General features: G+C 45.1%; 1 protein-coding gene across 1 annotated transcript in view; it reads right to left on the bottom strand.

Moving 5' to 3' along the window:
* Window positions 1-25,812, bottom strand: part of LOC8024180 (regulating synaptic membrane exocytosis protein 2) — a 96,528-nt gene that overhangs the window by 10,457 nt on the left and 60,259 nt on the right. Inside the window, exons 4-15 of the mRNA XM_029966753.4 lie at window positions 25,128-25,341; window positions 22,950-23,073; window positions 22,045-22,130; window positions 20,986-21,098; window positions 20,000-20,130; window positions 19,087-19,252; window positions 17,572-17,661; window positions 16,568-16,712; window positions 15,069-15,339; window positions 12,180-12,403; window positions 5,961-6,333; window positions 1,464-1,666 (exon numbers count right to left, since the gene is read on the bottom strand). Of these exons, the coding sequence (XP_029822613.2) occupies window positions 1,464-1,666; window positions 5,961-6,333; window positions 12,180-12,403; window positions 15,069-15,339; window positions 16,568-16,712; window positions 17,572-17,661; window positions 19,087-19,252; window positions 20,000-20,130; window positions 20,986-21,098; window positions 22,045-22,130; window positions 22,950-23,073; window positions 25,128-25,341 (2,140 nt within the window). The remainder of the gene's footprint in view (window positions 1-1,463; window positions 1,667-5,960; window positions 6,334-12,179; window positions 12,404-15,068; window positions 15,340-16,567; window positions 16,713-17,571; window positions 17,662-19,086; window positions 19,253-19,999; window positions 20,131-20,985; window positions 21,099-22,044; window positions 22,131-22,949; window positions 23,074-25,127; window positions 25,342-25,812) is intronic.

Here is a 25,812-nt window from a genome sequence, read left to right as displayed (position 1 = left end):
CTTCTGCGACACACAAAAGGCATTCTCGGAAAGAATGGAGTTCCTCCTGCCCCTCTTCTCTCGTCGTGGCCGGAGGCGAGACAACCTCCATCACTAGCTGTCAAGGTTCCTAGACGGGCATTACAAGCGAGGCGTTAGCGACATCCACCAGGTGCTCTTTGCTAATCGTTTAATTCGTTTTAAAATTTCTTTTCGTGACGTTTTTAGCAAGATATTGGTGTGCTCGATGTGATGCTGCTCCTTTGAACACATATAGACCAAAAAGTGAACACCAAAATTTCATTGTAGTATCCCTTTAAGCGTCTCGCAGCTGAAAGATCTTTATGTACAGTCGCCGAACCATTTTTCGGGCGCCGATAATTCAGATTTGTTCGATATTTTGGATCTACCCAATAGAAATAGTGCATATTCATGCTCAATGTTTTGGACAGCATGAGGTCCGAAAGTTAGATTTTTCGGACAATATTGTCGCGACCGATCAGCGGGAAACACCATCGAGAAGCGGTCATTTTGGATTCTATGTTTGCTGCACATGGATTGGCTTGGTTTGGTTTGCACATGGATTGGCTTGGGCTGCTAAGTCCTACGGCTAGGTGACGCGTCGCGGCTTTTTATTCTCTAGCTGCACGTCCTCATCATCACCATTGTTCTTACCATTTTGCTTTGCTCATTCGCTATATATGTTTGCAAGTCCGGTCTCAGGGTGCCGCCATCTTGCTCAGTGGGATGCACTTAGGCGCGGCCACAATCCGATCACAATGCTTCAGCAAGGCTTCGTAATTATGACGCATCCAAGCGCACTCCAGCCGAGCAAGATGGCAGCTCCCTGAAGCTGGACTAGCAAGCGTGTATTGCAGTCGTGGACTTGCACCCCTCATCTCGATCTCGTCTCAGCGAATTGTGTTTTCGAACTATTCTGGCTTGGACGTCATTGCCCCATCTGTTCTGCCGCTGCGATGTGTCGCTAAGAAGCGCAGAAACTACTTGACCATAATGCTAGAAAAGAAGGCAGCGATTCTCAAGCTAATAGAAGGTTGTTAAACGCAAACAGAGGCGTAAGCCGAAGCAAGGCACTATTTACAACTTTTTTATGCCCGCTTAGACATAATAAAGGCAAGCTTTTTAATCTGCCAATTTTTCAGACTGCTCTATTATTCGAACGTCTTTTTGGTCCCCGCAAAGTCCAAAAAATCCATCGGCGACTGTAGATGTCTAGAAGACATCATTACTTACATGTGTTTGTCTGTCTTTAAGATGTCGTAACAAATTGCCCTATGTAGATGTCCTGGCAAGACATTATAGGGGCTTCGAGGTCTTAAACGTCATCTAGCTCAATCAACGCACCGTCAACACGATAAACACGCTAGCCACTGTGCTTGGAGTGTTTATCGTGTTGCCTCGCATCATAGCATGGTTTCCCTGGCGCCACCGAGGCACACGGACAACCAGACTGGAGGGCCTACCAGGATGAGCGCGGACGTTGGCGGACAGCAGGCGGTCCCCGGCCTTCTCGGTGAGGGACCCGATGGCCGTGTCGGAGAGGCTGCCGTCCACCTTGTCCTCAGAGGACGGACCACCCTCGCTGTTGCTCCGGCCCAGGACGGCGCTAGAGGCCGGCCTCACAGGGTGCACAGGCCCGTAGCTTTGCATGCGCGACGTGAACTCGCTGGGCACAGGAAGAGAGAGAAGCAGAATAAGCTTTAACACGGGAGGCACAAGAGGCCGTTCCAAACTCGCTATACAGGGACTTTAACTTGGCATGCTCTGAAACATTAGCCCTGAGGAGAAATGCAAGTATAAAAAGTCAATATACTTTTTCTTAATGTGATTTGGGGGTTAATGGCATGTTATTATCCTTTAAGCTTTATATTGTATGTATAAGAACAATAAGGACCGGTTATGATCGCGAAATTGGTTAAATAGGCATTTGAAAAACTTCCAGCACCTCAGAACGGCATAAACTTGAGCCGTTTTAGTGTGCGCAATGCAATTCTTCAAACTGCGATGTCACCCGCCATCACATTTGTGTTGAGGAGTAGGCCAAGCCGTTTGCTCTCCATTGCATTCTTCTGTAGCCTAATTGCCCACGAGAAAGTATTTTGAAAAAATTTTGTTTTCCGCCACCAAAGAGGGGCGCACATATCTATGCTAACATTTGAACACATTTAATCTCTTTATATTCGCGACTCCAGCGACCTATAGGGGGCGCCACCACCAAACATACATGGCGGCTGAGTCCAGGTCGCGTCGGCTCGGCCGGGCCGCCTGAACAGGTGGCGCGTTCAATTTAACAGATTTTCTTTTGTTTAATGCCCAATTTTATAGGTATTTGAACTGAGACGGTTAAGTGTAGCCGGTGCACATAAACTTGCAGAGCATAGTTTTGTTTTCCAACTGTGTTTTTTCTTCTTTTCATGTCAAACTTTCGTTTCACAGATTTCGTTCGAAACCGAAACTATGGGCTCTGGAGAGACGGTAATATATACTAATCAGTTTTGATCATCTAAAAAAAGCGGCAATGACTGCAGAATTCTCCAACCAACAGTAATTTTCAGCCAATTCGCATGCCTCGACCATGCGACTTATCTGTCTGCGAAATCGGGCTTTTGTGCGTATCCGCGTTTAAGAAACAGCTTCAGTCGTGTGCTCGGTCAACAACACAGGCTGCAGGAAAATTACGAAAATTAAGCAAGTGCTTCTTAAAAAAGTCAAATTTGGGGGTTTTACGTGCCAAACCAACGACGGGCATCTGGCACGCCCCAGCGGAGGACTGAGGATTAATTTGGACCACCTGGGGATCTTTTGACGTGCAACCGAAAGCTCGACAAGCGCTTCTTGAGCCAAGGAGCATGTTAACCCGCCGGCGCCCCACTAAGCAGCTGATACTCGTATTTCAATTCAGGTTTTAGTAGCAATCGAGAAGTCATTTTGACGAGCGGGTTATGTATTATATTACGTACTATGTCCCACTAAAGCGATATTAGTATATTCTTCAGTTTGAAATATGAGCTTAGTTAATTAGCTATTAGGTGAACTGCTGAATAAAAGTATATTTGACAGACAGAGAGATACTAAGTTAAACTTAGCGAAATGGTTCTGGCCGGTAGCACGGAGACGAATGCGGACAAACTTCTTCATTGGAGATTCACGCAGAACCTCTCAGGCATTGAACTTGACTTCGAATCCTGAACGGAAAAAATGAGTATTTTTGTGGCCGGTCAACCTGAGCAATGTAGACGCATATTGCTGCTGGCTGAATTCGACGGGGGTATAATATAAATATTGGAGGCGCGATAGATCATAATGCCGTGACAATGTTGCGAGACGCGTCCCCCACCTTTTGAAAAACAGATAATTTCCCTCATTCATCATTTGCAGCGAGCAGGCTATCCTGAATCAAATAATTGCGATATCAGCCCAACTCCTTCAGAGTGGTCCAGAGGATTTTTTGGCAAAAAGCAGCCAAGATGACTATATAGCCAGCGCACCGACCGGCGTGGGTGGCTCAAACTTGAAGCTAATCGAACACAACCAAACTCAAGAAAAGCAGCTATTGAACCTTCCCATTCACTTGAAGGAGGTGGCATTGGTGTTCCCTCCAGTGAAATGCCTCGTCTGTCGTCCTCCCACTTTTCTACACCCTTATAAAGAAACCACTTATCAGTTACCAAGCAGTCGTCACTTTGAATGTGATTCGAGACAGACAAGAAATCAAAACGTTTTTCCGCGATTCCTCCCCATCCAAGAAATCGAAAACACGTGGTGGAAGGAAACAATCTACTGAGGCTTCACCGCACTAATGAACACTCGGGCAAACTTAAGAAATTCCCGGACCTTCGTGAAATTACACTGTTCGCCATCGCGCCGACAACACGTGTCCGCGAAAGCCACCTGAGACGCGGAGGGGCGCGGAGCGACCTGGACCGGCTGGTTCCCGGTTTTCCCGCTTGGTGGCGTCCGTTTTGCTGGAGTCGCGAATAATTTTGGGGTATCCTCCCAGTTCGCGCGGAAGAATATTTGTTCCTAATTTTGGCCTATCACCACCACATTTGGCATATGTATGCTTTAGAATATATAAAATGCAACTATCAAAGTTTGGTAAGAATGTGCAATTTTTATATTTATAAGAAATTTAAACATTGGTTCCTTTGAAAATGGCATTTTTGCAATTTTCAATTATTTTAAAATAAAACAAGTCTCGCACACATTATTTTTGTTTTTCATTGCACTCAGTGGTTTAAAAGGAAGGAATTAGATTATTTTACTAGGCTCTTTTAAGTGTGTTGCCATGCCCCACACGTGTGCAAAAACATGTTCTTTCCTACATATGCATAGCATCCAGAAAATGAAAAACAAGCTAGTATATCAAGGCTAACATCAGATTTATAAAAAGAAGATCAAGCACTATAAATTGTGAAAATTTCACTTAGTTATCGTAAATAATAAAAAGAAATGTTTTCCCTCTCTTCGACAAAATAGTGCTGTTTCGGTAAAAAGAGTTTCAGGTAACAGCCTTAAAAGGGTACACTGCAACAATTTTTGTACTTAATTTATTACCACTTGGAATTAATCCTAAATTTTTAGCCTTACAAATATTCATTATTGTAATTTTTTTCCAGACAGTCGCAGGAAGCATTGGAGAAAAACGAGCGAGCAACTTTCACCCCAGAGCTCGTGGCTAGAACAAGAGCATATATAATTCTACAATCAGTGCCAGATCCCGTGGCTGCTTGTTTAAGCTGCGAGTTGAGGGGGTGATTGTGGCTCGATTTTTTACAGCAGGAGCCGTCGGTGCCCCTTCCCAACAAAAAATGCCTATGTACATATGAATGCAAAACCCCACTCTACAGAAAAGGCACTGTTCTCCCTCTCCCCCTCGTTCCTCACACATACACACCAACTGCGGCAAGGCCCCCCTTCTCCCCCTTCCTTCCTGTAGGCCACCGCTGTTCCCGAGAAAACTCACGTGATCACGGGGAGAGCGCTCTCCACCTCCTCATCGTTTCTGCTACATCCGCGTAGCCTCCAACAACACTCTCCCTCCACCCCCCCCCCCCCCATTCCTCCGGCAGCCGTCATTGCAAAATATCTACGTGGTCGCACTGTGCGGACACGCTGCCTCGCCTCCCCACTGCCGCCGTCCAGGTTCCGTTCTTGTGTGCTATCCACACCTCTACAGAACAGCTTGCGTACATACTTTCACTTCTTCCACTGTAGGCGCAGTCACGGGCGTCCCCTCCAAAAAAGCGCTTTCGTGCCCAAAAAAGTACATCTCTGTGTCCTTCTTCAATACGTGCAACATCTCGCACAATCGTTCCACCATAGCACACTTCTTCTCACACACGTCTCGTACATCAATTCCGCCGAAAGCAAAGAACCCATTGCAAACACTGTGCAGTATGCTGCCTGACCGCAAATCTCCTTCAACGTGCCTTTCCACAGCGCAGCAGCTATTGATGTAAATTGCAGCATACTTTCTGCGATCGTTTGCAATTTTCACTCCTTTCTTTTTCTTGGCGACTGCCATTGTGTGGAGAGGAAATGTAGTGCATCTTTTGTAGGTCATGAACATTAAGGATTAATTCTAGTTGGTATTTAGTGAAAGCACGAAAATCGTTACATCACCCTGTTAGAGATGCAGGGCTGCCATTCAAGATACTCTTAAAGTATTGCTACTAGTAGTTCCTCAGACCAGTAGATTCTTTTATGTCCCAGTGCTGGGTATACAGTATAGCCAGAACTGGGACATAAAAGAATCTGCCAATGCTGCCAATCCCAATTTGGCGCGTATAGCCTATATGCCCCAAATTGGGATTAGCAGCATTTTGAAACAAATATATTATAGAATTACTCTGGGGTCTGTGTTGTACCAAAGGGATGCAGGCTGCCTCGAGCTCACACCACAATCCACAAGACCGCCATCTGCGTGCCCCATTAGGAAAAGAGTGGCGATAGCTCACCTGAGCGTCCTGCTACTACGCGGCCGCTCCGACTGCGTCGAGAAGGCACTGGTGACGCTGAACTTGGACACTGAACTCGTCTCCGAGCCGTCGCTCTCTCCCCCTCCCCCAGCACCTCCCGCCAGGTCCCCACCCTCGGGGCTGAGCATGGGGGCAGAGCCCAGGCCCAGGCCCGCGGCCAGGCGGCTTCCCCCTCCGCGGGGGCCTCCCACCGGCACCACACCGCGGCCGCTGGCACCGCGTTGAAGCTGGTGCAGCCCCGCCGCAGTGCCTCGATGGTGGTGGTGGTGGTGATGGTGATGGGGCTGGTCGAGGGACTGGTGGTGCCGGGAGGTCACCTCGCTGTCCGAGTACATCCCGACGGGCGTCATGGCTGGGCAAGAGAGAGAGGCGTGCCGAAGGAGCGTCAAGGCCGCGGTTCACACATTTTTCGTCAAACGCTGGTTTACATATCTGCGTTTTAAGGCTGGTTCACATATTTGTGTTCGAGTGTGTCCAAGTGCATTGCAGGCTCTTGTAGCCGCTTACGACGACCGAACACTATAGCACCATATATCAGTAACATATCTACGAGCGTCGGCGCTGGGCGAAGCAGTTGCACCACAGGTGTGAATTAGTCGAGCATTCGGAAGTCAATTTGCGGGGGGCAAGATGAACGAGGATCAGCACCGAACAAGGATATTGGCTAAGTGGTGTATTACTAGTGTCGATCTTGCCAAACGTTTCTCGGCTGTAATAGGCTGTTCTGACTGGCGCAATCTTCTCCGTCGATATATTGATGTTCTATGGGGAGTGTGCGAAAAGCAAGTTTCTTCGGTGGTCCCTTTGCACCATCAAACTTGTTTGTCTTGAAAGAAATGTCTAACAACAAAATGGTGGATCGATGTCATGTGAAAACTGCCTATAGCTGACAACTGTGTGCATACAGGTAGCAGTTTCAACATGAAACATTCTTTGGCTAGGTGTGCGGCATTTCGCGAAGTCCAGATAAAAGCGTGGCAGCAAGACTCGACACTGATTGGTTGACGGGCGGGAGAGGAGGAGTGAGGTGCTCGACGCTAATTGGTTAACGGGGAGGTCATGTGACCAGAGGGGTAGGCAAGGAGAAGCTCGGCCATCTTGTCACATTGAGGGAGAGGAGCTTGAGAATATGGCAGATCGCTAGGTTTATCAGCCTGATTTGTGATAGTATCGCTTCATTCTAGAAACAACTATTAAGTGTACACATGGTATGCGTTAAACTATCTGATAAAGAGCACCGCAAACGTAGGCGTCTAGAAACTCACAGTATCGCTAAACATTTGTGATGCTAGAATGTTTCGCATATGCAAGACAAGCAATTTGCCATAAATATTTTATAATGAAGTTTGAAAACATTAAACCATATTCAGTATTTTATAACACTATTAAGCAATCTGAATGATGAATCAAATACATTAATATTCAAATCAATATTCATATATTATATGGCTTTGAATAACTACTTTACATTCTAATGGTCATGGCTCAAGATTGGGGATGTCGCGAACCACCCTCGGTTCGATTTCGAAAGGTTTCGATATTTGCGAAGCGAACTAAGGTTCGATTTCGAAAAATTTCTATATTTTCGTACCGACCGAGGTTCGATTTAGAAAAATTCGCAACTTTTGACCACAGCGGAGTTTCAAATTCGAAAATTTCGAAGCTTTCACGGTTTCCAAAATTTCGAATTCGAATATTTCGAATATTTTTTTACTTCAGGTTCGATAAATTCGAAGATCTCGAAATTCTTTGTAAAAAAAATTCGAAAACTTCGAACGCTTCGAATTTTTATAGACATGAAGTTCGAAAAATTCGAAAGTTTCGATTCTCTTTTAACGCTAAACTAAAAAAAAAACAAAAAAAAAAACTTCGAAGATTCTGAATTCTTTTTTAGTCCAAGTTTTCAAAGTTCGAAGTCCGATTTTCAAGTTTTTCCACAGTTTCAGTTTCAAATAACGTTTTCACGACTCACTGGTTTTCGCGAAATCAATTTGAGAAAAGTTAGGGTGTGATGTCTAGATTCTGCGAAGTTGGTCAGGCAATTAAATGAGACGACGAGTGTCCCGGACGTGCTAGAATATTTGCCAGTGCAGAATTGTGACTGCCAGCCCCGGGGGGGGGGGGGGTCTTTAATTTGCATCACGCAATAGTGATTGCACGAACACACTGTTTTACGAGACTCATCCCGTTCGAAACGGCCAGGGGCGAGCAGGAGGTTGAGTCTCAGAAAAACCTTGAAGCGACCTGGCAAACTACCTCGCCACCCCTTGCACGCTGGTAGTAATCCGATCCGGTGAAGTTTATAATTGTCCTGGAGGTTTATTTTCTGGGACGGAGGGATTGCCTCGCAAAAAGCACAAAAGCCGACACAACTCGAGGTCGAGGAGCGTTCTACCATACAAGTGGCGTCGGAAGAAGAAAAGCGGGGGGAAAGAGGGTAGCGGGGGGGGGGGGGGGGGGGGGGGGGGGGAGGGGGGCTTCAGCCTCCTTCTCCCTCTTGCAGGTATTTCGAACTGTTAAAGAAAACAATACGGGGAAAGAGGGCGTGGTCGAGCTTATTTTAATCTGAAATTATTTATGCATATGTATAGCTACTGTCGCTCTTCACTGCATAAAAGGTTGCGTACATGGTCATTGTCAGAAACTCGTTGTCAGAAGGCACTGCTCGTCACATGCTTAGTGGTTCGGAAGTTCAAAGCTGTCTTTTCGACCTAAACACCTGTGCCGATAGTAACAAAAAAAAAATGCAAAAATAAAAAGCAGGAGAAAAAAAAAAAAAAACTATCAAGAATTCGTCGGAAGTGTTCTATTCTTGTATATTCAGAGGTTCAGAACTTCGATAGAAGTTTCTTTTACCAAAATGTGTACAGGCTAAAAGAAACACGTCCCAAAAACGTGAAGCGAAAAAAAAAAAGTTTTCTTTTAATGACGTGCTGAACTTGAACACTATTAGAAATCTTCTCCCATAAGTTAATTTATTCCTTAACATGAAAAAACAATAAATATATTATTTCGTATTCTGCAGATGGCAATGATATGTACTGCCTGTGGTGTTAATTTAAATGCGATACCTCAAACAACTTAGACGAAAATAAATATCAAGTTTAGGTTATAATTGCATGCAGATACATGTTTGGACATTTCTTCGAAACTCACGTTGAATAACAATAATCACATCTTAAGACGGCACTTACCTAGGCTATACATAGATCATTCTTAAAAAAAAGTATAACATATCTACCATAAATAGCTCCAGCTGCAGCGTGCTTCAAATCTGGCACAAACGATAATCGTCAAAAACCCGTCGTCCTTCCTCGCCCCTTCGGGGATTTATTTCTTTAAACCTAAGCATGCCAGAACATTGAAATAAACGACATTGTCTTTCGTAAGGAACGCAGCACCGCGTGTAAAAGTTTGAGATAAAAAAATTACGAATGTACCCCACTACTTGAAATCAAATGAAACCGTCCGCCGGTCTTTCGAAGTTCGACGAACGTCGAACTTTTACCCTAAAAGTTCGAAGTTCGTCGAACTTCTGACTTTTCAGAATCCGAAAGTTCGACACTTTTCGAATTCTCTTGATAAATAAGTTCGAAAGTTCGAAATTCATCGAATTTTTTGGTCAGTTAAGTTCGAAAGTTCGACAAGCATCGAACCTTGCAGCGCAATAAATTCGAAAGTTCGAAAAAGATCGAATTTTTTAGCGTAGTAAGTTCGACGGTTCGAAAAGCGTCGAACTTCTTAGCTTAACAAGTTCGAAAATTCGACCTCCGTCGAATTTTACGATATAGACAATTCGAAAAATCGAAATCTTTCGAACCTTTCGAACCGCTTGATTCGGTCATCGAAACTTCGATTCGAAAAAACTTCGCGGCATCCCTACTCAAGATGACTTCAGGCAATATGGATGTCCAGCTTCAATCCAGTAAGACACCAAATTGTGAAAACAAATTTGTTTTGGAAATGCAACCTTTTTCTATGCCTAAATCCTGTTTTGGCCTCTTCTCACGAACGCGGGTATGCTCACTCTCTCACCCAGCTTCTGCCAGAGAAAGCGCAATCTTGTACCGCAACACAGATGGCGTTCGTAGACGGCTCATCTGCCAATCCATGCGAAAAATGCGGTTCGTCTGCTACGAGGCGTCATTAGGGAGTTTTAAAATAACGTACATAATTTTAGCGCTAAATATAGTGCTTGCGTTAGCGCACGCTATGCAAGAGAGTTTTAGAATGACGTTTCTCCGTCACGACGCAAAAGCCCAAGCATCTCGTGCTTGCAATGCCACTAAGATACAGTCATAATTTTTATTTCACACAAAAAATGCTGTAACTTGAAAAAAAAACTAGCTTTTTAGTTTAGAGTAACATTTTAGATTTGTTTAAACATAAGAATGCAACGCGAGTGGCCGACCGGTCGTGTTTGCTTGCGTCGCCTCAACAAGAGAGATCTCATGTGCTGACCTTCGCACACCATACCTTCGCCGACAAATGTTCATTCATCGCAAGCATGAAGTTGCTGGTGATCGTTGCCAAACCAAGTGCAATGTCGTCCCATGTTGAAATTCGCAGTCGCAAGGATGCCGCTGACATCGCGTTCTCAGCGCTGCCAAAGCGGCCTGGGAGCCACCATTTTTTAACTGTGCTCGTCTTAGCTTTAGCCAACTTCTCATCACGAATCCTCCTTGGAGGAGCACAAAGACTCATTGCATACACACGCAATTTCCGAAAAATAGCGCACGCAAAGCGCAAAACGTGGTTAGCGTTAGGTGCACGCGCAGTGGCGACGCTGCTGTTCTTTGCAAAGCTTGAGCGTGCGCTATTCTAAAACTTTCTATTAGCAGATTAAAATAAAACAAGCAATGTCGTGCATCATCTGCTAACAGACTGAAAAAAATGTTGGTCGTCTGCTATGAATCGTGCGCCGCAGCGGAGCGAGATCGGACGCGGGCGAAATAGTCATTATCTGCTATTTCACGATGGAAGCCATTGACAACTCGTGCTTCTTTTGTAAACCTCGAGTTGTTCCGCTGCTGCACACAAGCCAACGTTGACCAGTAGATGAATGAATCCTAAAGACAAGTGGATCAGAGGCCGCAAAAGCTCTGTCGCTATTTGTATACTGGTGCAACGTTCTCACCAATATTTTGCCAGCTTTTGAACTTGCAAATGGGTTGAAAAAACACCCCTTTTCCATCTGCAACGTGCGAAGAAGTAAAAGCAATAGCTGTAGCACATTCACATAATACGGGCAGAATGGTGTCGTCATGTATTTGAGGACAGAGGTGCGAAGCGGTTAGTGTGCATTGCCGTCGTGGTCAGCATCGTGGACACCACCGACGACTTTTACGGGTGCTTGGTGACCGGTAAAGTAAGTGGGCAAGGCGAAACACTGGATGCACGAGTCAATGTTCTTCTTAAGCATGATGTCGACCATGGTGCCGGCGTGCATTGTCGGTGCACTGAGTTCAAACACCAAGCAGACGGCCGATTCCGCTTCGACAATGTTGCGGAAAAGCTCGTTCTTGCAGTCGCCAAGGTCGACGTCGAAGTTGCCGGCTACGACGAGTGGGACGTTGTCACGGCACAAAGCACAGAATCGGCAAAGCATAGAATCACTTAAATGTATGTTGTGGGTTGGACCCATCGAAGGTATTCGCCCACGGGGCCACAGAAGCCAGCTGTTCCCTCTGCGCTCACTCCAGGGACGGAGCACTTTGTTGCAGCGGGGCCGTTAGGAAGAGTCTGTGGCAGTGACAATTCGAATGAAGGCGCAGGTTTCTACAGTGTTGTTGAGTGGTGAAGGGAGGATGTAATGTTGAAGTTCAGCGATGAGTGGAGAGGGAGATGCATAATCCTTCCTCTTAGCGCGGCGCTGTCACGGTGTGCGCAGTCAATGGGACCACCTGATTTCTCTCTCCTCGTGCCACGAGAAGGGGGAAGTGGGGTTTTTCCATTTCTGTTGCGACGACAGACAGCAACAAAGGCCGACACCGAAATCCCTGCAAAGTGTCACCCTTAAAGCTGTCGCTTCAAAATGTCTCATTGGTTAATTACGCACAAGCTGTGGCACCACGTGCAACCAACGGCTCCCCTCCTCTCCTCTCCTCTCCTCTCCTCTCCTCTCCTCTCCTTCCCCCCCCCCCCCCCCCCAAACCAAAATCGGACCCTGGGTACCGTAACGAAAGTGATTCTGCTTACCTCCGGATCGCCGTTGCTGCACTTGCATGCGCAGCTTGAGTTGCCGCGCCCTTTCCTCGAGGTCGAGAGTTATCTGGTCGCGGTTACCCCCCGTTCTCCTGATGCCCGGCGGGATCTGGGGCAGGTGGCGCTTCTTGGGCGTGGGCGTTCCCGTGGGGGTACCCCCGAGGGAGTGGGACATGCGCCCCCCGCTGCCCCCCATCGGCTCCTCTTCCATGGGAGACCTGACAGGCAAAAGGAGGCATTGGTTTCATTGCGAGTTAAGTACCAGAGAAGGCACATAAAAAGAGAGTTTGGCTTAGACATTCTGTCAAGTGCAACGAAGATGCAATAGCACTTAGAGGGAAATTGACGTCGCAGTGTCTGACATCGCATGACATCAGTTTTCTCTTTAAATTTAGTGGATAAATAGACGATATGCGAAATCTAGAGCACCATCTAGTAGCACGCTGAGAACTACGTCCGCCATCTTGGTGGCGGTGAGAAACCGAAACCATTGACCCGACTGACAAAGAACTTACGTAAACAAGCGATACGCTTCGTGCGAGAGGTACGATGCCAACACGTTGCAGTGTTCTGCTGCAGATGCAGCGATAAACCTTCGATTTGTGCATAACGTGAATGCAAACGTGAACAGGGTTCACAATTTTTTCTTCTTTTCACTTGCGATCTTACACGCAGTTTTTGACAAAAATAATTGGTGACAACACGAAGAAACATACGAACATAATCGCACAGCGTGAGCCCATTCAAAACTATTGAACTGGACCCTAATCTTTTCACAAAGTTTTACCAGACTTGTTTCTAATTTTGTGTTGTTGGTTTTTTTTCGTTTTTTTTGTGGTGCATGCTGTAGTGCTGGCCTGCATTTTTCTTAATGCGAATGCAGCTCAATGTATGCAGATGAGACCAAGCATGTGAAGCGAGGCAAAAAGGTGACAGTTTCAATAATCTATGCCACCAACCATGATTGAAGATGCGTATGGTTAACAGTGAACAGCAAAATCGGAAAACACCACAGAGTCCTATATTTGATTGTCATATATTAACAAAAAAAAAGAAGAATTACTTTGGACAGTCAGAAAACTATCTCATTGCTTAGCAGCCATTTCTTACACTTGATCTGGCATCGGTAAACGAGGTTTGTAAAACAAAAAAAAACTAAAACTAAACAGGAGAGTTTGTTGGTAAAATAATATTGTATATTTAAAGCACGGTTATGTAGAATAGAAAACAGGAAAACAAAACAGGCACGGACGAGTGTCTCTCCACCCTTAGACAGACGGGATTTTGCTGTCTTTTTTGTCGAACGCGACATTCGATTACATCACTTGCTTGGCTTCATTGCAGTGGCTAAGACTTCGATGTCGGTGGCGACAAAATGTTACGCTGCAGACCTCGAGTGGAGCAACATGGGCGATGCCAACTTCCGTTTCATGGCCTCCTTTTTTTTTTCTTTTTTTTTTTGTTATTTGAGGTTAAATTTTTGTTGAGTGCAAAGGAACTCCGGGGGTAGTTTCGGGAAAGTCAATGCAGCTATTCTGCCAGGGTTGAACAAATCTTCATTAACCAGCGCAACATCCGTCAACTGTGCTTGAAGTCAATGCTATCTGAAACCAATCAAAGCTTTTTGCAACGCCTGAAAAAAATAAAATAGAAAGTAATCTTGAATTACATGTACTGGCGTGGAGCAGTCTATAGCTAAACAGTATGACTTCATGCGTCTTCGCATCAAAAATATCAAGGTACACTTAAGGATTTCTTATGAGTTGTGAATGCGAAAGCATAAAGGCCGCTCGTCAGCTCCCTTTTTCGTCTGCTGCATACTTTTTGTCGTCGGTCAGCACATGTGCTCCCCTGGGCACGGTGACCTGGGACGCTCCGTGTTAACAGTGCGCTGATGGACACACAGCGCCATGGGGTGAGCGGTCGTGGAAACTGACGAGCGCAGCGACCAATGGTAGCCCCGTCGACGCGCGCCGGCCAATGAAACCGAAGGAAACTAGGTGCCGTTTTCGCACTTCAAACTGATGACGTCGGCTCGTTCCATGAGACAGTTAACGCTTTCGCATTAAAAAGAATTGAAAGTATCCCCAGAGAAGAAAGGCATGACGGCCTAGTCCTTTGCCTGTGTTAGGTGATCAGAGGTCAGAAGACAATAATGTTTCCGAATCACAATCGGAGGCAGAGCCTCCCTGCCCTGGTAATGTGAGGAACCGAAACTCAAGAAACTTGATGCTACTAAGATGGCCACATGCACAGTGCAGCCAGACCACCAAGCAATTTCGCATAACGTCTATTATCATGGTGTCAGGTGGCATAGTCTCGTGACATCATGGTGACATATGACGTCAGTGTTACCTATCGCCACAATGTGGGGACTTCCCATACAAAGCTATCACTTTAAAATAAGAGACTATAGAATGAAGGAAATTAGAAACCAAGACACGGATATATACCGTAAAGTACCGAGCAAGCACCCGCTCAAAATTTTAAGATAATCTTGGAAAATCTGGGGAATGGACGATCGTCGGGTCAAAGGGCAAAAATTCAAAAGACACACATGATAGGGTGGGCTTTTCCACTTCACGCCCGGGTTTTTGAAGAAACCGCTAATGAGAAGCCTTTCGGTTAGCTGGGCTCGGAAGTCTGGAGTGTGCGATTGATATTCGCTTTGCTTACACTCTTGCAGATTAAGAAAAGTGGGACGTAAACCCTCCACTCTCTCTTCTTTGGCAGAGCGAATGCCGGAGTGGAGGCAAGGAGTGCAAATGCCGTAGATGAGAGGAGCGTTTGCTCCATTGAAATGTGGAGGGCTTTACGGGAAGAGGTTGTCCTGCTTTTCTTGACCGGCAACGGGGTATACTTTAAAATGCGGAAAGCACGCACCTGATGTCCGGTGGCGAGAGTGACCTCGAACTGGACTGCATGAGGCGCCCCATGGACACGGTGCCCCCCATTGACCTTGACCCCGACGGGGGTCCCCGGTACATCCCCTGCGGTTCCCTGGAAGAACCGGGCATCGCCATGGAGCCCGACCGGTGGCGCCGATGCGCGGGCGGCATGTCCCTCCTGGTGGGGCGGTCGCCGAAGCCCCCCAACGGTGGGCTGCCCTCCCCCATGGACACCCCTAGGCTTGGCCCTTCTAGACTGTGCCGGTCTGGAAAGAGACGGGACCAAACCGCAAAGTGAGTATGTGGCTCGACGCACCAGAGGAAGAGAAAACAAGATGTGCGTATGGTTTGCTCTTGCCTTATCGCGAACTAACCCCAAAGGCTACAAGCACGAGCAGTTAGCTGCGATTGGTGCACCCATTGCACAAGCGTTTTTCATAGATAGTGCTTAGATTTTATCTCGCAAATATACTGCAAAACCTTCAGTCCACTAATATTGCCACATCCATGGCTGAGAGGGAACATTACTCTATACTTCTAGGGGTTTCGTGTTTACTAGTTCTTACCTCGAATGTTCTATGCTCTAATGTTCTGGGGGAATGTTCGAGATACCGAGTATAAAAGATAAGGAGGTCAGCATGGCCTTGCCGAGTCAATCTTGCCCTAGTTCGACGCTAGAACATTCTAGCTTGAATGTTCGAGATACCGAGTGTAGTAGATGAGGATCCCAACGTGGCCTTGCCGAATCACTCTCGCACTAGCCAGCTGTCACGCCAACACCTCGACGCTCTTTCTTTTGGTTCTGACATAAGTTTGCCGTTTAAACCTTTATTTTCAGTTTTAGCTTGTCAATCTTTTTTTCATCCACAACAATATACAGTTCCAGGGCTACCCAAGAGCTGGCACCACTGTACCAGTGTGTTTCTAGGCTAGGTGGCACAAGCTACCGCCCGTTACAAAGGGAACAGCCGTTAGCATCCATCCATTCATCCATCCCATTATAAGTGGTCACAAGTAGGCCCCCCACGCACTCAATCACATTAAAAAGTGAATGTGTGAACCAGACTTTGAGGCAAGAAGAACTACAGAGCACCCAGATTATTTTGTGAAGTTCTTGCAATACTAGTAACAAACGTATATACAACACCATTTGATAATAAAAGTATCTGCTTTTGGCTACCTACATGATCTGAAAGCTTTCAGAACTTCGGCCATGCATTCAAACGATCAAATATACAATCTATTGTATGGGAATCTGGGGTCTGCTTAGAAATATGGCAATGTAGGCTTCTGCTGCAGAAAGATAATCTGGTCTGCACAGTATGGCAGCTAACTCAGGGTCTGTAACTTCTGTATTGTTAGTGTCAGACAACAATGGTAGTTCAACCACATTCTGTAAAACTTTCGCTGCTCGAACGTTCCTCGATGTCGCCCACATTTGAAAAAGAAAATGGACTAATAAACTGATGCGATACTAAGCAGTAGAAAATATACCTCTTAGTATGGGAATGACTTCGTCGTAGTCGATTTCCGACATGTCACTGTCGGAAAGCCTCGAGATCGTAGATGGTGGCGAGAGTCGGTCGGATGAGGTCACCGAGCTGGCTCCTTCCGTGTCTAAATACATGTTGCGATTTTTCTGGCAAAAAAAAAGAGAAGAAGCACAAGTAGTTCAAGAGCTATTCTAGTTAAAAATATAGTATTTCTCGCTGTACTGAAACTGAGGCACAGCGAGAAAGAGTTTTGGCTGGTCGGTATGAAAGAACTGGAAAAGGATAACAGAGCCAAGCGACAGCGGACAGGTACTAGAGGGAACGAAGAAAGCTCAGTCTGCTTCTTTACTTTATTACTTGTCTGTTGGTTCTTGACAATGGTGTAGCCAGGAATTTTTGTGTTCTGGCCGGGGGGGGGGGGGGGGGGGGGGGGGGGTGAGGTGGGTGCGATGACCATGACTTGGTGTGCGAGGGGTGGGGGGTCAAAATGCATGTGTATAACATAGGGTCGGCTGGATTTCAAAGGGGGGCTGAAGCCTCATAAGCCTCCCCCTGGCTACACACCACTACCTCATAAAAGTTTTTTTTTTCTTTTTTTTTTTTTTTAGCAGGGAAATTTTTAAATTTGTTGAAGAACAAAGGAGCAAAGTTCTGATAAAGAAGACAGCCATGTAATAAAACGTAGCCACAATATGTTGTTCAGGTCAGCTCAAGCCTGTACGATGCTCCAGTCTCTATATTTTATCTTTTGAGATAAACTAGATCAATATATTTATCACTGTGTCCATTAAAAGTTACTAGCTAGTTACGAATGCTAAATTCAAAACTCTTCTGAATAGTAAGCATATCATAAAGAAATTAAGAGTATACTAATAAGAAGTTAGAGGAAAACAATACAACACAGTCTGTTTCTACTAGGTAGACCTTTTAATAGCTAAAGCGCTAGTCAACCAGCAGTCATTATGGTGGCTGAGAGCCTGTAATGTCGCATTGAATTATACTCACATAGTGTACACCTAGGTTTTCGTCGTGAGTGCCCAGCGGATACCACTCCGCCTCGCCGTGCAAATTGGCCGTGGCCAACTCGAGAACGATCTGAACGACAGAGATCATAGCATGATAAATTGATAACGTGAAATCACTCTCAAAATTTTCAATTAATCTTTTTTTACCGCTGGCTAAAAAAAGCTCAAAGCTTCAAAACAGCCATACCTACAAGAAAAATGTCAAGGAATATAAAACCGGTTACTGTACAATCCATTCTATGTTCAAAAGCAGCACAGTTTGTTTGAATAGTAGTTCAAATAACCAAAGAAATCGCAATTATAGGTTAGGTCAACCGGTTGCATTCGAGCCATATTCAAGTAAATCGAAATAAAAGTTACGGCTTGAGCGATTAAAATGCTGCCAAAGACCTACATTTTGTTTTGTGGAAATACTACCGTAAATTGTGCTAGTAGCACAGAGGAATGAATTTTATCCTTCATCAGCATGTATGTGCTGATGAAGCACAAAGAGCTATTAAATAACCTATGCCTCGAAGTAATGAGATCTCAGCCATCCTGGTGCTCAAAGCCATTGTTACCAGCTATCTGAAGCTTTATCTGAAAATTACAGGAAACACTTTTCTGTTGTCCAGAAGTGTTAAAACAGTTTGTGACAAAAAAATACATTATCGCTCGAGCTTCCTCACACCATATCTAAAGGTACGTTCACACACTTGTGACTCCTTGGGCCTTAAAGCCTCTTAAAAGTCTTACGACGAAAGACCGCATGGCGCCATCTATCGGGTAACCGTAGAACACCCACTCTACATACATTTCCTATTCTTTGCGGGCATAATTTTATCTATCTTGGTTCGAAAATTTTTTGGCAAAGTTATAATCAGCCATTCCTTATAGATGATATGTACATTCGATCTCGCAAATACTGCAAGACCTTCGCTCTAGTGAAATGCAGTTCCAGGGTCACCTCATACGTGGTACCAGTGTGCTCTCTCACCGTAAGACATCGTAGGAGCTCGGTCCTAAAGCGCCCTAAGTGAACGCAAGTGTGTGAACGGGCCTTAAAATAAACAGGCATTAAAGCCTTTAAAAATGGGCCTTAAAGCCCGCTCTGCACTAAGCACCAAAATGGCGGCGCCCACAAGAAAATTGAGGAATGCAGTGTTGCCACTTTCAGCGTGGCTTATTTGGCGACTATATAGGAATGCCGTTTCTCAAGATTATCGTCCTCTGACAGAGATGCAAAGGGCCCTCTCACTAGAAATAAATCCGTCGTCAGACACAACACGAGACACTGACGCGGTGAGAACGGCAGGGAAAACATTTCAGGTGTCCCGCCTCCGGCGCAAGCTACCTATACCTTCGACAATGCTTCGACATCTCGTGCATCTCGAGCGCGTGTGCACAGCCAAAGCGCAGCGGAAGGCACGGAGCACGTGCTGGAGGCCGGACATTCGAAAGACACGCCTTGCCGTTCTCACTCTGTCGGCGACCATAAACGCAGACAGGGACTGACCTCTCCGAGAAAGTCGTTGGCACCGTAGCGGTCGTAGTCCCAGACGGTCACTTCCAGAGCTCGGTTTATCAGGTCACTTTTTCGCAGCGGGGAGTAGGAAAACCTCTGGTTCCACCGCGGCTCATTGGTACCGGCTAGCGTCCGGGTCCTTCTTTTACTCTTCTCACTATTGCCCGACGACACCCGACCCAGGGAAAGGTTTTAGGACGCAGGCCAAACAACAAATCCTTTTTGAGGGTGAACACAACACAGCCCTGGACTCAGCATAACTTTAAATTCATGATAGAACTAAAATTTAATTTTTCACTGAATTCTACAGACTTTGTGATATACAGTTCTTTCTCATTTCTTTTAATTTTCTGAGAGCATAATTTCTAGTATTTGAATTAATGCAAAATTCTCCTGAAGCAAGCAAGCGGTCTCGAGACTTTACACAAGGTCAAGCTTAAAAATTTGGCAGTTTTGTAAGGAAGCTGTTCTTCTAACCACATGTACTTGCTAAATACTGTGCTCTTAGGTTCCTGTGTATCCAAATGAAAAACATGCTCACAAAGTGGAGAAAAAATGTGAAATTGTACTACTGCAAGATGTCACGGAGCAAGCAGCCACCCAAAATTTAGAGACTAGTATATTCAAAAACTGGGAAATGGATGGGCAGTTGTCATGTCCGAAAGCAAAAATGCAAAAGGGGCGCACGATAGGGCAAGCTTCACTGCTTTTCGCCAAGCTGCTCGGAGAAGCGGCTGATGAAGAGGAACATCTGGGCTCAGAAGTCTGGTGTGGACACTTGATATGTCATTTGCTAGGTTTTCAAGCATTTCAAAAGTAGCTGGTGGATGCTTACTGTGACATGGGCACATGCTTGGTATTTTACTTTAGTAGTAAACACTCTTTCAAGGGCTGTTCAACTCACCTCCTATCTTGCAACAACACCATTTTCACATAGGGATTTCTTGGTTGGCCGTTTGTTTTTGGTGGAAGCTCTGTGGCACATATAATTACAACAACTAACTGCAGTGTTTGAGCGTTGTACTCGAGTTTGATCTGGAAAAAAGAAAAGGAGGTTTGAGTTAGCAAAATTGATTTGTAAAAGACAAGAGCAACAAAAATCCTGGCAGTGGATTTTTTATCTTTTTAATTTCTGTGTAAATACATCTCTTGATGAAAGGGTGCACAAAAGAACTAAAAGTTATCTGTTCAATAAACTTTTTTTTCGCTATAAAAATTTAACGGACTTTTATAAATTTATTTTAAACAGTACACTTTAAAACAATTGAAACTGAAACAGACCTTAAATAACATAAACTGAAAGATTTCTCTCGCAGAAAAGCACACAACTTCAACCATGCATTTTGTGCAATTTCTTATGCAACCCTCTCAATAGTCAAAATTCCTGCTGTGCCATGCAACACGCCTGCTCATTCCTTTCGGTGCCCTCAATGAATGCCCTTCCTCTTCTCACAATCCTCAACCTATGCGTCATGCAAACTATTTTTGTTTCTGGGCTTTGCTAAGGTGTATCGTTACAGTTATCAAAGTTGTGTTTCTCTTACTACTTCGAGATTCAGGGCATCGAAAAATTCGAGGCATCAAAAAATTAACATTTTTTGATGCCAGCCACTAGTTAGAAGAAAATAATCATTGCATGATAATCTTGAGATCAAGTCAATCGCACGTTTTTTTTTTTCCGATAAATGGGACACTGGGGTCCATTTCAGTGGCCTTTAAAGTCATCGGATAATATTGTTCAATAAGAGAGGAAAGCTGAATGAACGTTAACATGTTCAGGGTTGCATGAAAAGTGCTCATTTTCACATTGCTTTTGAGGGTTGCATTTGAGGGCCATCTCTGAGGCAAGGTTGCATCTCAAAGTCGCACTTGAAGGTCGCAGTGCCTCACCCGGATACGTCCGCCTAGAATTGGGGAACGTCGGGGCCTGTGGCCCAACGTCGGGGAGCCTGGGGTCACGGTGACGCTGGGTCTCCGGTCCGAGTACTCGTGTTTCTTTACGTCTGAAGACAAAGAGAAAATTAGGCTTAATAAAAGCAAAGTTGCATAAAGGTACATCTCTCTCCTTCATAAACAATTATGCCAGAGCTGTGTGTAGGAACAGACAAATATAAGGACAAGACCCTTAACACTATAAACCTCACAGTCAAATGTCTACTCAGTTGCAAAATTAGCTTACAATTCTTGTTGCCCTTAAGAATGGTGGGCTATATATTAAACGCATAGTAGCACGACCAGTCACGAAATTTCATCTCACTATCTGGTGAATCTGCATAGCATGTAAATTTCCGTCTATCGTATTTTTAGGTGTGCTGCAGAACGAATCTGCGACGTCACAAGTCACTTCAAAACCTTCTTAGAAACTTACTGCTTCTACACATTTTTTAAATTAAAAGTGCCCTTCTGTGCTTTGCTTTCTTCATCTGCACGAACCTTAGAGACAAGTTTTTGGGAAGTAAGGATTTTATTCTGACCAAACCTTATGGTGGCAGTCACTTTAACTGTCCTAAATTTCCCTGAAAGTCATTGATAAAAAATACCAAACAACCTTCCTGTGTTTTTTTGTTTTTTTTTTTTGCTTTAAGACAAAACAATTTTAGTCCATAGAAAAATAATGTTGAATTTTAACTCCCCACATTGTGGCAGTTAGTGTTGCACACTGCAAGCATGGCATTGGCACTTTTTTTGCATTTTGCCCAGCTCAAGTAAACACGTTCTACCACACTCATAGTTTACCTTGCACTTTTAAGAGAAAAGTAGCAACCACTTGTTCATCTTAACTGTTGCTTTGTACATGCTAACCTTTAAAAATCTCACATTTACCAATTCATAGATTTCCTGTAGAAAATTACATTGGGCACCATAAAGTAACTCATTCATGTGGCTCAATAAACAATCAACGCAATAGAACTACTAAGGACATTGTATGAAAAGCGAGCAACGACCCACCTCTCCTTGTGGTGCTGGCTCCCATGCTAGGACCTGTGACATGCCTCCTCATGTTGCGGTCTGATGTGTCTCCCCTTCCGCCATCGCTGTACAGAATACATGACGAACATTAGTTCTACCGTTTTGAACATGTGTCATTATTAAGAAGGTCAGAAAACTACCACTGCATTAGCCTAGCTGCTGCTTAGAGAAAAATATATAGAACACTCCCTTTAACCAAGGTTTACTTTACCTGCAAGAATGTAACACAGTCAACATCATGTTTGATATAAAATGTAGAGCCTAGCCAAAGATGACCAAGCCAGATACTTATCAATAAATTATTAATATTTTGGATTCCCTCCAGCTTCCGTCTTTATCAAGGTTACTAACTCTAACATTAAATTGCATAATAAATGTTTTCATAAAATGGTGCTGCATCTATGTGCTGTTGCATGTTTAAGAAAACAAGGACAATGCAGGTGGACCAAAGGAGGTAGATTGTTAGCTTCTAAAACTCTGGACAAAAAAAAAAAAGAGAGACTTGATTCTATTGGTGCCTCAAATGAAGTTCAGAGCTTTTGGCTGAGCTGTATTTAGAATACTGCACTTAAACTCCGGGTTTATTGTGTTTTGCCTTGTTGATGGGCACTTGAAGGGTTTCCCACATCTGCAACACACCTATGTTATGTACACTGACAGATGTTGGCAGTCAGATTCTCAGTTTTTTTTCATAGCCTTGTTCATTAACCATAGTATGTTTTAAAAACACAGAGCTGGATGACATTTGTAAGGGCTTTGTAAATTTTTTTTAAATGCAATATAAGAAAACTGTTTCCTATAAATTCATGCAGATAGACTCAATTAAATATTATAAAGCAAGTGTTAGCCTTCGAGTGACACATATATATGAACGAGTAGCATACCTGAGTGGCCTAGAAACGATGAGCTCTACTTGCATCTCCATTTTAGATTCTGATATGATGTCATACACTTCCTCATAGGTCTTTCCTTGAAGGGATCGGCCGTTCCATTCCAGCACTTCATCCCCTGCATCAAACCACAAAGAATGAGATCCGGTTCTGCTGTGCCACAGCATGAAGAAATCATATTGGTGGCAACATGGGACAATGCCCGAGAATTTCCGCGGCAAAAGCAGGAGTGGAAACAACCTACGCATTTAATATTAGTATATTAGACCTAATGAGGCTAAGCTGACTGCTAAGCTACTTAAAGGGATGGTGAACCGAACTTTGGATTTCGAAAAAAAAACAATGCAGGAGATGTAGGCGGGACGCTACAGTCCCTACAACACTACTCGTAAGGCGATATCTCGAATGGACGGCCGTATTTTTGGACAAAGAGGTCGAGACTGAACCAGGCCGACGGAGGTGCGTGACGTGAAGATATCTCGTTTCCTTTTCTCTTCGCTTCGCTCCCTCAAGGCGGCGAGGCGGAGAAGGACCGAAGCCGTTCTCTCTCCTTCTCAAAAAAAACAAAAAAAAACATGACGTAAACATTTCTGTCAAATGCGCTTTCTTTTTTGTTTTTAAATACGGCCATTCGGATGAGATATTGTTGTATGAGTGATGTTTTGGTGTTTGTAGCATCCTCGTTGCACGCTTTTGCCGCGTGTTTTGTGGAATCCAGATTTCGGTTCAGCATCTCTTTAAAGGCGGATGTACAACCTCGGTTTTCTGCAGGGAAGATATTCCTCTCAGCGCTCCCCTCTCCTAAGCTGCGAGAGGAGCCGAGTTGGGGCGGGGTCAAAAGTGGAGAGGATGTAGGAAAGGAGGACGCAGGCAAAAGTGGAAAGCTCGAAGTGCATGTCGGCCTTTAATGGAAAAAGTGGGCTGTCAGAATTCTTAATCGGACGACTGCGGTCATATTGTCCAACAAGAAAAAAATTTAAAAGCAAAGCTGCACGTACTGCACAGATATTAAAAAATATATATTGTGTTGCACTACATCAAGTTAAAAAGCCCAAATTTGTTCACTTTTTCTTTTCACAATTTAGGCTTGACCTGCATTCACCAACTTGTCTACACACTAGGGCATACTTGCTATCGAGAGAAAAGCAAAAGTAAATCAGATATACGTATTTAAACAACGTTAGGTCGGCCTGCAATTGTGATATGGCAACAGTGGCTCATTCTGTAGATGAAAAATTAACCCGGTGCAGTATGACTGCTAGCCTAGGGCCTTTATTGTGCATCACGCAATAGTGGGACATGACAGCGCACTGGCACGATGCTCATCTAAATTGGAACGGGCACGGGCAGGGATGGAACCCAGGATCCCCCGGTTGAACAGTGTGAAGTTTCGCTCCACGTGCTACCAGCTGCGGTGCACTAACACACTAAGCCACGTTGGTCCCCCTTGCTGCTGAGAGCCCCAGATGATCAAGCTGACATCAGCATCATAAATGCAGAAGTGTGGAAAAGCACAGAACATCTTATAGGGGTGGCATATAGAAAAAGACCAATACAAAAAGGTGACATCGAAGTGACATTGTCAGCGTGATGGTGGTCACATGATGTGTCTACGGGAACACCATGCATGTGCTGAAGTTGGTGGGCACGTGAGTTTCGTTGGCTTATAGTACACGTCGAACTTTGGTGGCCACTGAAATAGCGTCATCGCCTCAGAAAGGCTTCCTTGCGGGGAGCGCCTAGCTCCCATTGGCTGGCGTAAACGATCACGTGACCAAAGCGACAACAAATGGTATTTCATCAGTCGGTGCTATGACGTCTCAATACACAAACAGCTGCACTGAGGTTCACTAACCTAGAAACGTATTCTACGTAGGACAACTATGTCAGGTATAAATACTAACAATACACTGCCGCTTTTGTTTTCCCGTTTTTGGCGGGTGCCGCAGCATTTTCTCGTGCGTCTTTCGTGTCGGGCCGTAATGTCATCTGGCATTGTGACACTACATTACGTCACAGTATTACGTGATGTCATAAAGTCAGAGTATCACATGATATCACGTGGCATCACAGTGTTGCATCTGACACCACGATGTCACGTGACGTGATACCGTGACTTCCCTTAGAACGTGGCCAGAGATAGCTCTCCACCCGCAAGTCCAAAGGACACACCTGGCCGCAGGTGTCCCACGGTGTCCGCGATGCTGCCCTTCTTGACCTTCTCGACGAGCGCCCCCAGCTTGCCGGACTCGAGGATCTTCCCGCCGACCACCTTGAGGCCCAGGATGGCCGCGCTCGATCCCCCGCCGTCCTGCAGGTTCTTCTTCAGGATCATGTGGCCCAGCATCCGGGTCCCGTCCGCAGAGGGCTTCCACGACGCCGGGTGCTGCCAAAGCGCACCAGAGGAACACATGTACCACAGCACAGACAACACCGCCTGCTCTGGCTGTCCGCAACATTTACCTAGACTCCATTTCACCTGACAATGGACCGTAGAGGACGCTACGAGCCATTGAAGTTATTCCTATGCCATGCGAGTGTCACGTGATCTTTGGTTGGAGCGCTGCGACGACTCGCGGAGCACGTAGTCAAGTAATACTTTCGCTGCGCTGGATTGACTGAAGTAGCTCGTAACATCCGCTGCGGCCCATCATACGATGAAACAGATTATAGGAACTCATGTTTTTGAGTCGCATCCACTGGCACTGTATACGCAGGTTTCGTTATTATACATGGCTTGCACTCACGTCCCATGATCTGCCATTGTGAAGAACTTTGCTACTGCGCACGTACCTTCTGCAGCACTTATTGCGCACCATCAAATTTGCTTTTCTCCGCAAGAACCAATAGGAATGGC

Source organism: Ixodes scapularis, unplaced genomic scaffold (assembly GCF_016920785.2).
Source record: "Ixodes scapularis isolate PalLabHiFi unplaced genomic scaffold, ASM1692078v2 PGA_scaffold7__128_contigs__length_106722199, whole genome shotgun sequence".
Taxonomy (NCBI): Eukaryota; Metazoa; Arthropoda; class Arachnida; order Ixodida; family Ixodidae; genus Ixodes; species Ixodes scapularis.
Note: the sequence above shows the minus strand (reverse complement) of the source record. Positions and strands in the feature narration are given on the sequence as shown.